Below are 11,426 nucleotides of genomic sequence, written 5' to 3'. Positions count from 1 at the left end.
TTATTTACTTTTACACACATATAAATACAACTTATGAAGTACCCAAGAAACAAAATAATTTCATAGTATTATTAGACTATTATAAGAACATAAATCAATGTCAACTATCTGCAGGCGGATCTATCGCAGTCACAATACACTTTTTGTAGTGAGTTCTCATATTGGAGGACTGTGTGAAGGCAAGTTTACATCGAGGACAAGAGTACGGCTTTGCTCCCGTGTGAAAGTTTAGATGAGACTTCAGATGGTGCTTCTTTGTGAATGATTTCGGACATAGCGTACACGAAAACGGTTTTACACCTGAAAAAAGTATTGAGAAATTGTTAGAAAGATTCTTGGCCAGAAAATACCAAGTAGGTTAGTACAAGTCGGAGTTCTATTACGTTACGTGGTCCTGTTACGGAGAGCTTTAGAGACATAATAACTATATACGTACACGTGGTAGGCAAATACTTTGGTACGTGGTAGGAAAATAAGTTAATGTTACTTCTTAAGACGTAACATTTTATTAAACTTTATTTTTATCATCAACCAAGAATCCATTCTTATTTAACTTCTTGGCATAGATTCTCTGCCGTAATGAAAGACGAAAACGACGAATAAGCTTGGAATACATTAAGTAGAATTTTGATATAGTTCATTTCATTTAAATATGATTTTATGTCTACTTAATGTTTAATTTAATAATGTAAATTGCTTATTAAATGTTATTAAAAGTTAAAAATCTTCATGATTTAATTCGTGACACTTTTCAATAACACCACTGTTATACACAAAAACCTAGTATTTAACTCTAGTACTTACCAGTATGCAATCTCAAATGCAGTGTCATATTGGACCTGTCGGCGAAGCGCTTATCACAGTGCGCGCAAGCGTAGGGCCGCTCCCCCGAGTGCGTGCGCTGGTGCTGCTTCAACAACATCTTACGAGAAAACGCCTTCCCGCACTCCCCGCACACGTGGGGCTTTACACCTGCAATAAAAATCACCGAAAACAATCATAACAATCGTAGAGGATGTTACTTTTCCCATTGTAATCAAACCTGTTCCAATACTCGTCTTCCTACACCAAGCGTTAAATTAATTGCCGTGAGATCGTGTGAAACTATCGATCTTAAATATGCCTGTAGACATGTGATTGTGATAACCAGTTATCGATTTATATTATAAGTATAGGTATGTAAAACATACTTAAGCCTAAGTTTAGCCTGTCAGGATATATAAAAGCGGGCAGTTGAATTCATATTTACTTATATAATTATCATGAAAACGATTATTAGTAGACGTTTTAAATATGAATATACTTTATTTTTAAGCTTTCCTTACTCGTATCAGTAAAAATAAAATTAATAAAGATTTTGAAAAGCGAGATTATCATTATGTACTTAGGTACTTATTTAAACAAATACCTAACTAGATACCTGATTATTAATATGATAGTATTTGTAGATATGTTACCTTAATTATATTATATTATCCACCTTTTTCTTTTTTCTTTTTTTTCACGAGGGGGAAACCTTCAAAAGTTACCCGATGCCGTGGGAGCGACACACTAAAACCCCCCCGGTGGCCGTCCTCGGCGCTGCTCCGGACTCTCCGGATCCGGAGGACTCCGAAGAGGACTCCAGGATCTCCAAAGGAACGCAACCGGAGTCCTCTTAGCACGTCCTATTAGCCCCGTCGGGCTCCGCCCAGGTGAGCTTAACGCTCGCCGCACCGTCTGGTGCGTACAACGGTATGCGACCACACATACCGCCGCCCTTCCCGGGGCCGTTGGCCGGGCGGTTCGAGCTCCCACTCTTGCCACCCACGACCCCAGAAGCCCCCTTTTAGTCGCCTCTTACGACAGGCAGGGGATACCGTAGCCCTATTCTTGTCCCGGAACTACAGGGATAACATATTATCCACCTACGTTACGTTTGCGCTTTATTGCATACATAAAAACTTGTATACTAAAACAATGTTGCCTACCTGTATGAATCCGTACATGCATATTGTATGCTACGCGTTGATTGAAAGATTTCGGACAAGATGCGCATTTGTATTCTTTGCGATTTCTGAAATAAAAATAACAACAAAGTTAATATAGTTAAGTATAAACACACAAATGAATTTGCCGAAGAAATAGTTGTAGATATGTGAATAGGTATATAGGTATAGTAGTATATAGATATAGGTAAATCAATAAACGGATTTTATCGAAAACCGCTATTTGGATGAAAATTTGTATTTATATAATGTCAAATGAAAATCCTATTTTTTCTTGTCTCCGGTCTGGATGGCACCAGAAAAAGTTTTTTTTTAATCAATTAAACCACGTGGAAATGAGCTATTTTGGAAATTAAAATATATAAACACTTTTTACCTATGAATCTTCATATGACTGCTAAGGTAGCCTCTATCATTGAAATACTTTCCACAGATAGGACAAGTGGTTGCAAACTCCTTGGTGCCGCGATGAACCGACATGTGGTACTTAAAATTACGAAGTTGTGAGAACGTTTTATGGCATTCTTCGCAACTGTACCGACTGCCTGACAAATGCCGTCTCATATGAACATCATAGGCGTCGCTACTTGTAAAAACCTATAACAGAGAAATGTCAGTACGAAAGTATTCACATGTCTATTAGGTCAATGATCATAAACGAGTGCTTGTGGATATTATTGTCGACCTTTAAAGTTTACGAACAAGTGACAATCAATAATAACTTTTCAAACTTAAGTATCAGAATACGTTGATAAGATAGGTATGCATTATGCAAAGTATTTACGAGGTAATGAGCAATAAGTTAAAAGAACGCGAGATATATAAATAAACTCGATGTATATGTTTCATATTTTAAAGTAACTCCTATTTTTCAGCAAGACTTAAAACTTTTAACAAAATTCTATGGTGACGTAAAAGGAACACTATTTTGCTATCACGCGGGTTTGTGTCCAGGTGCGGAACTAGTACGCATGCTTAAAACTTATATCGTATGGTTTTATAAGCATCAGAAAGTGCCTATAAAACCACACCATGCACGCGGTCACGAAGAAATTCAAAAACAACCCATTACTGTCCCACTGCTGGGCACGGGTCTCCTCTCATAATGAGAAGGATTAGGCCATAGTCCACCGCGCTGGCCAAGTGCGTATTGGTAGGCGTCACATACCTAGGTTTTTTTTTTTTTATCAGGTATGCAGGTTTCCTCACGATGTTTTCCTTCACCGTTTAGCAAATGATAATTAATTTCTAATACGCACATAACTTAGAGGTGCGTGCCTGGGTTTGAACCTCGGACCCCTCGATCGAAAGGCCGAGTTTCTTAACCACTAGGCTATCACTAAGAAACTGCAGCGAGTTAATTTACTCTTGCGGATGAGACATACTCGCAGACACTCAGCTGAGTGACAGAAAAGGACCACTAATTCACACATTCAACAGATATTTTAAGTATCAAAGTATAATACTAACCTGATGACAAATAGCACATTGATTTTCCCGTTGGTCGGGAGATATCTCATTATCTGCATTTACATTTATTTTCGATTGAAATTGTGAGTCTCTATTATTATTTTTATCATTAGAATCTCCCAGATCTACCTAAACAGAAAAGGCACAAGATAAAGTATCCGATTTAATGGAACGATTACTTGAAACAAAAAATGTGACTCCTTTTTTTCTAACCGTGTAATCTATTTTATTAGAAATAATTATATTTTATAAAATAATTGATAAAAAACAAACATATAATCAATTGATAAACAATTGATATTTACCGTATTTTCATATATTTTTTGAGACTGCAGAGAGATCCGAAGTTTACTTCGGAGTGGCTTGTAGTTGTTCGGTTGAGAAGGACGCCAGGGGCTCTGTAAAACCTCATTCAAAATAGTACCTTTCGCTATTGTGCGACAGGATTGAGTATGTGTACCTTTCGACTCTTCTATTATGCAAGCGTCTTGAAAAATGTCTTGGTCAAAAGTATTGCATGAATTTTTCACAACAGAAGATTCACATCCCTTTGAAACTCCGGACAATGACTTGAGATCTGAAGTTGCCTTTGTATGACTGAGATTCAAGGAGGCACATTGTCTGTCTGAAGAAATGTTTGACAATGAATCTATTGGAAATAATTGTGAAGTTATCCCCAAAGATATGTGACTTTTCCATGAATTTATTTTCTCTACGGTTTTTGAACATTCTTGTAAAGTGCACTCGCAATTAAAATTGCTGGTTTCTAATTTATTATCAACAACGGTATCCGACATTGTACTACTATCTGGTTCATTGATATTTTCTTTACATTTAGGAATGTAGTGCAGCTGTTTAAAAGAATCAAATATGGAGGTTGTTTGACGCTGTAGCGTGCTCTCAGATGTGTCTAAGAGTGTGTCGTTGGCACTGGGATGTTTGCCATTAGCATTCGTCAAGAGAACAGATGTCGGTGCACGATAGTGTTCATTTGATATTGCCAGCACGCCTGCCGTCAGACCGTTACTGTTACCGTTTTGACTACATGTCTCAATAAATATATCACGTAGAAATGACTGCCTTTGTCGGAATCCAGATAGAGATTTCAGATTTTCCAAATCTGGAACATGTTCATTACTCCATCTGCGGTATCTCAGAGTATCATCGCGAAAATTTAAATTGCCAAGCGATTTTTGCAACTGGCGTAACAAATCCTCAATCCGCATGCCTTTCCTTATATTAACGTAGCAAGCATTCTGTTCCTTACTGGGTTCTAGTTGACAAAAGTTATATTTATTTACCACAAATTCGCTATTATTTGTGCAAGGTTTAGAATATCGTAAATATTTATAGGTTTTCGGGACATATTGTTGGTCAATAAATATTTCCATTGCCTTAGCTGTATCCAAGAAAATCCTTAATTTGTGATTTGGAATAACCACTTCTCCATTATAAATGTAATAAAGAATAGAAGACATCGTGTCGTGATCAAAATCTGGTAAGACTATAAATACCGGTGACTCGTCTACTGGGCAAGACAGCAGTACTTTCTGTAATAAATAAAAAATACTACTTTAACCTTTTCTGTTATATTTCCGAATGAAAATCAAATAAAATAATAATAAGAGAAGGGTAAAACTCTGCCACTGAGCTCACTACGATGAACAGATATATAATTTCAAATTATAAGTTTTCTCCTGATCTAAGATTACAGATTGCTGCTTTAAAAATTAAAGAGTTGCTACGTATTAAATATTAACTTACCCTAAGAAAATTGCTAACACTGGCCAACACAGCGCGGTGAGCACTGAACGAGCGACCACCACACAACAGTTGCACATCACACCACTCGCCGTTCGATAGCCATTCACACATCTGTGATTAATAAGAGGATTTATAATAAATATCTACAACACATACAACACAATACAAGTGACATTTTCTTCTTACACAATTTTAAGTAACCGTTGACTTCAAGCATAACACCAATATATACATATAAATTATTTACTCTCCTATACCTAAAAATAAGCAAGATTGAAATGTACTTGTTGGATTTCAGAATGTCTCTTACAATATAAAATCAAGTTTAACTTGTCTTGTTAATCAAGTTTAAATTAATTTTTGTCACAACTGGACCAATTTTCGAAAAACTACAACGCAAATATTTAACTACAATTTGTTGTTTTTTGTCCTACTTTTTTTTATAATATTATAGGAGTAGCAGACGAGCATGCAGTCCACCTGATGGTAAGTGGCTACTGCCGCCCATGGACATCTGTAGTGTAATCAACCCCAGATGCGATTAGATATTCCTACCTGAGGTCAGCCACAGATGCGCCGCTACCCCTGAGGACTAAGCTAGAACGCCTCGGAAAAGTCTGTCTCCCTTACCACACCCTTCAAAACGGAACACAGCAGCGCTTAACACTGCTGTTATTAAGTAGAAATAGGTGTGGCGGTGGTGCTGCCGGAGTCGAACCACAAAGGGTTCTACCACTTTCAAAATAATAATAAGAGATACTCTGTTTCTCACAGGGAGGTAGACCTAGAGTGGTCTCTACCACTATTATATGCCCAATAACAGCAGTGTTAAGCGCTGCAGTGTTCTGGTTTGAAGGGTGTGGTAAGAGTATACTTATCCGAGGCGTTACAATTTAGTCCCAAAGGGAAGCGACCTATCTGTGGCTGACCTCAGATCTTTGATCTTACCTGGGGTTGATTATCAATTTAGGCGGCAATAGCCTAGCTATTTATTATCTCGTGGACTTCTTCAGATCTTATACACTTTATAAACACATTGCATGTGTAACTGCACAAATAATAGTTTTCACCAAACTACAGTTATGTAGCAAATTACAGGCGAAACTATGTATACTATTAAACAATTACAGGCAATTTCGGAAAGGTATAACAATGATTCAGTAAAGCAGGCTCTCGTTTAGTTTCTATGTCTACAAACACGCTATGTTTGTGACACACTTTTTATAATTCTTAGACAGAAAACGCAGATTCCGCCTGCTGTGTATCTATATTGAATTAGTATATACGAATGCGGGGCCTTTACACGACATTGGGGCTAAATTAACTAAGCACATAACTAAGACCAGGTCAACGTTTTTTAAGTAGCGCCACTCGTGAAAGCGTACAACAAATAGATCTGATCAAATAAGGGAAAATCTAAAACAAACGGATCACAATCTACACACTGTTACGAACATGGCTCAATTTTAGGGATATGACATGAGATAGACGTGAGTAAATAAATGAAATGTTAAAATTGATTCCAGGCAGGTGACCTGTGCAGACGAAGATACTAAAATATTAATACGGATTCGGCGAATTGCTGATTCTTCCTCAAAGGTTGTATTGTTGCTGGAAATATAATGAAAATTTATATTTGGACTCATAACAAAAAGCCGAACTAAGCAGTATTTTCAAGTATAGAATAGTTCTTCAGAATGTTTTCGCACATGACACATGATATATATTTTTCCAGTAGATTTAAAGATATGGCTCACTATCTATTACATTAATTAGGTACCTACTATTGCTTGTCTATGGTTCCCTTAAGTATTGTTATCGAACTTACATATGAACAGCTCATCTTGCCTCAGGAGCTTTACCACATTTGATATCGGTTTCAGGCAAAATCTGCTCTATATAGAGTTGCCCAGACGCCTCTGGGCAGCAGTGATTTATTACCATTAGGTGAATTGAAAAACCGTTTGCGGCTCCAATCTTATTAAAAAACCATAGCCTCATGATAGGATTCCCTAATCTTTACGTACTATAAACACGCTCTATGCACTTTGAACGCCATAAATAGATACACATAGATAGAACCCGAAGATTGCGTGAAAGATATAGCTACTAACCACTATGCCATACACGCATATTAATACGGTTGAATTGTTAATCATTAACGTTACGTATATCATGGGAAAATAATATATAAAAATTGACATTCATAATTATTATTAAACCATTCTACTTACCGTGACAGTCTTCTCTGACTTATATGCTGCTATGTATTGAATAATCACTCTGTTCTTATACCACCTTTATTTATTTACAGCGAACCAACAAGAGTACGATTAACACTTAACGATACCACCGACAACGGTAGAGTCCTCCGGACTGACGGGCGGTGGTTCTGGCGGCTACTCTACACTCTACCGCTCCATACCACCACCATTATCCAAAATCTTTGTGGGATTTACGTATGAGTACTTAAAAGTTAACGACTCTACCATGATGTCTGCCTGTAGTTATTCTAAGTAAGTACTTGTACCAAACTTTAATAGGTAGGTACTTAATTTATCATTTCCATAAGGATTCAAGGTATTTTCAGAAATTATTAGATATATTATACATAAATTATTAAAAATATGATTTATATTAATTTTGTTACATAATTATTTACTTTTCCATTAAAAAACGTATGCAACCAATTTAAACATTTTTGAAAAGTAATATATTTATTCAGTATGCTGTGAAATATTAGAGGACTAAATAAGAACGCTTTCATCTAAGAAAATTCAAGGCTTTTATTTTGTGAAAAGAACAAGGTACGGTAAATAATAACCCACGTAATCGCAGACTATTCTTCCCTAGGTTTTCCATAGAGATATTTGTTCTGAAAATGTAGTCACACTGAAAGTCAATATGCCCTAGAAGTTTCGCTCTAGTCGCCTTTTTTTTAGACGAAAGACTAGCTGACCCGGCAAACGTTGTATTGCCATATAAATAAAAAAATGTTAAGGGTGAACAACCCTTATCACTTAGGGGGATGAAAAATAGATGTTGGCCGATTCTCATAGATACCGGATAAGCACAAAAAATTTCATCAAAATCGGTCAAGCCGTTTCGGAGGAGTATGGCAACGAAAACTGTGACACGAGAATTTTATATATTAGATAACATTTTATACTTTTCATTTTAGGTTCAGCTTAGGTTTTCTGAGGACCACTTTGTTTGTGAATATCTATGTTTAAATATGTTTTAATCTTTAAGCGTCTCGTTAATCTAATTTACATACAGGATATTATAAGTTTCTTAATGTTTTTTTACCTATATACCTACCTATACTCATACACGTTTATAAATGGACACTTACGGAATTTTAAGTTTTTAAATAAACAGCTACTTTCATCCTAACTTTAGATATAATCTTGATAATTATGAAAATCTTTTAGAACATGTAGCATATTTCTAAGAATACTTGTCATAATAGTGTTTAATTACTGGTACGAATTACAAATGTACGTTTTAACACTCACTATTGACTATTAAGAGGCGAGGTAATTGCTCTACGACCTCACTTATTTTCAAATTCACGTTTCGTGTGTTACATTACGGTCCACAAAGAATCACGTTGGGCATATTTTTATGAAACAAGCGTCTAATTTATTATTTTAATTACTTGTGTTATGTGGACGGGGGAAAATTATAAAACCTAGAAAATTATGAGTGGTAACAGCAGTGATAGCCTAGTGGTTAAGAAACGCGGCCTCTCGATCGAGAGGTTCAAATCCCAGGCACGCACCTCTGATTTTCAAATTGATGTGCGTATTAGAAATTAATTAACACTTACTCAAAAGGTGAAGGAAAACATCGCGAGGAAACCTGCATACCTGAGATTTATAAAAAAAAAAAATAAAAAAAATCTTGAAGGTATGTGAAGTCTACCAATACGCACTTGGCCAGCGCGGTGGACTATAGCCTAATCCTTCTCACTCTGAGAGGAGACCCGTGCCCAGCAGTGGGACAGCAATGGGTTGATGATAAGGTACACACAGCGGTAAAAACTAGAATAATTTGTACTCGTTGATTACGAGTGGTGTTATATAGACAAATTTAATAGATTTCGCAGCAACTGCGTGTAGCGCGGTTTCACATCGACCATGGCGGAAATTGAATAGTCAGCGAAAAAACAGGGCCACAGAAATGTACCACTGCGACGTTTGTCAGCAAAAATATGTCATCCAATTTAAAAAATTGCCGCCATCTAAATGTGAGGCTCAGGGCGGAAACGGAGCTCTTCCTATAGCTATATAAAATACACATTATATAATAAGTACGAATAACCTGAGTTGGTCGCCTGGGGTGGACCGCCGTCGGAATTCCCCTAGTAGTAAGCACTAAATACTACTTATATTTAGTGCTTAGTTGTAACACCGCCGTCGAAGTATTAGATACTGCGGCGTACATACTACTATAATAAGTTTCGGACGCCCTAATAGCAATAAATGAATAAAAATAAATAAATATCGAGTAATTTATTATTTAATTAAAAATATATTTCGATACAAAAATAATAATAATGTACACTGTAAAACTTACACAATTATGTGTTAAAAATAAGGTACTACAAAAAGGTATGTAAATATAACAGAGGTATTTACATAATGTACCTACCGTACATACACATTTTAGTATATTTTGAGACAATATAATAGAAATAATACGAATTTAATACAATGTAAAATGTAGTGTTATGAATCGGCTGCTTTTTTGCTATGGGTCATTCTCTGTGGCAATCATTAGGTATAAAAAAGGTACACTGTTTACTCAGCCAAAATAACAGATTAATTTAAGTCTTCTGGGTCTGGTAGGGTGGGGTAGGGTATGGTACTTTTTCAAGGCGATCAAAAGAAAATTATGGAAAACTTGGCATAAACTATAATGACGGGAAAAATTTATGATTGAATCAATTTCGGTGAAAGAAGCAAATCCTTGCTTATGCTTATGCTTCTCTATCCCTTCCACTTCTGAATGTTCTTATGAACATTCAGAAGTGGAAGGGAATGACGAGTAGGTACCATCTACCAATTCAGCATCACAGCATCAATCAAAATAAATTTAGCAAAGCTAACAACTACCCTACAGTAATCTTAACAACACTTTAACTTGAAACTATCTTACTAGATGTAGGCCATTGTAGGCGTTTTACTTTTATCATTGCCCTAAAAAATATAAAGTAAAATGGTGTCAGCATGGGAGTATCCCATTTTCATGGTAACATATTTTTATTATTAAGTCTTACACATTATACCTCACTTATGTCATTTAAAATGTGTTTTTGTGCTAGCACTTAGTTCATGCTCAACAATGAGACCATACTATTTCATATTCATAATATCAATATCATCATATAAAGTATACAGTATTGGTTTAATTTATTAAATTATTTAACAAAAACCACCTTGAGCAAATTGATATACAGTGTAAACTCCATGTAACGTCACTCGATTTAACCACAAACTCTCTAATGCGTCGAAAACAATTGGCTTAGTTGGTTTAGCTTGTATTCCATACAATGATACACTCTACATAGCATTACACCCACTCTCAATAACGACTACAATTAAACAAAAAGTACCTTTTAAGTTGCTAAAATTAGTAAAAACTGCGCACCTGTGTACGTTCTTTTGTCGCTTTATTATCCTAGCCCGCAATAAACTCGTCTGTCGGCATCATGCATACGAAACTTTCTAAGAAATTCGTTCTTTTGTTTACAAATTGGACTGCTTGCACAAAATTATTGGAAAATTACTTCCTTTGTCACCAAGATGCCTCAATATCAGAAGATATGAATAAAATAATTAAAAAAATACAACAAAATTACTGGTGCAGCAAAAGACGTCAGACAAAAATAACAAACTACACGCAATAGCGTTCAAATAAGATTCTTTTTTATATACAATAACTACTAACACTAGACTGAAATAAACTTTTTCTTTTTCTAATTATGATTTTTCTTCTCTCCATTTAACGACCACTCTCTATAACGCCATAAAATGCACAGTCCCTTCAGTGCCGTTATATAGAGTTTACACTGTATTAACTTTAAAAATACTTTTTAACTATTTCAATACCAAGCAAAATTAAAAAATAAAATTAATTTGGCAAAAAAGAGTAACAATATTACAATATAAAAAATCATGAAACATAATACCAAAGAAA

The 11,426-nt window shown here is 35.6% G+C and overlaps 1 protein-coding gene across 1 annotated transcript; it reads right to left on the bottom strand.

The window, feature by feature from the left end:
* Positions 1 to 7: 7 nt before the first annotated feature.
* On the bottom strand, positions 8 to 7,731 carry LOC140751025 (uncharacterized). Its single transcript, XM_073084832.1, has 8 exons — positions 7,457 to 7,731; positions 5,223 to 5,333; positions 3,764 to 5,008; positions 3,459 to 3,587; positions 2,365 to 2,585; positions 1,971 to 2,056; positions 805 to 972; positions 8 to 300 (listed from the first exon to the last, which is right to left on the bottom strand). The coding sequence occupies exons 2-8, from the start codon at positions 5,331 to 5,333 to the stop codon at positions 101 to 103; spliced, it is 2,160 nt and encodes a 719-aa protein (XP_072940933.1). The 5' UTR covers positions 7,457 to 7,731; the 3' UTR covers positions 8 to 100.
* Between the last annotated feature and the right edge of the window lie 3,695 nt (positions 7,732 to 11,426).

This window comes from Epargyreus clarus, unplaced genomic scaffold (genome assembly GCF_041222505.1).
Source record: "Epargyreus clarus isolate Ecla_fem2 unplaced genomic scaffold, WU_Ecla_fem_2.2 ptg000021l, whole genome shotgun sequence".
Lineage (NCBI taxonomy): Eukaryota > Metazoa > Arthropoda > Insecta > Lepidoptera > Hesperiidae > Epargyreus > Epargyreus clarus.
Note: the sequence above shows the minus strand (reverse complement) of the source record. Positions and strands in the feature narration are given on the sequence as shown.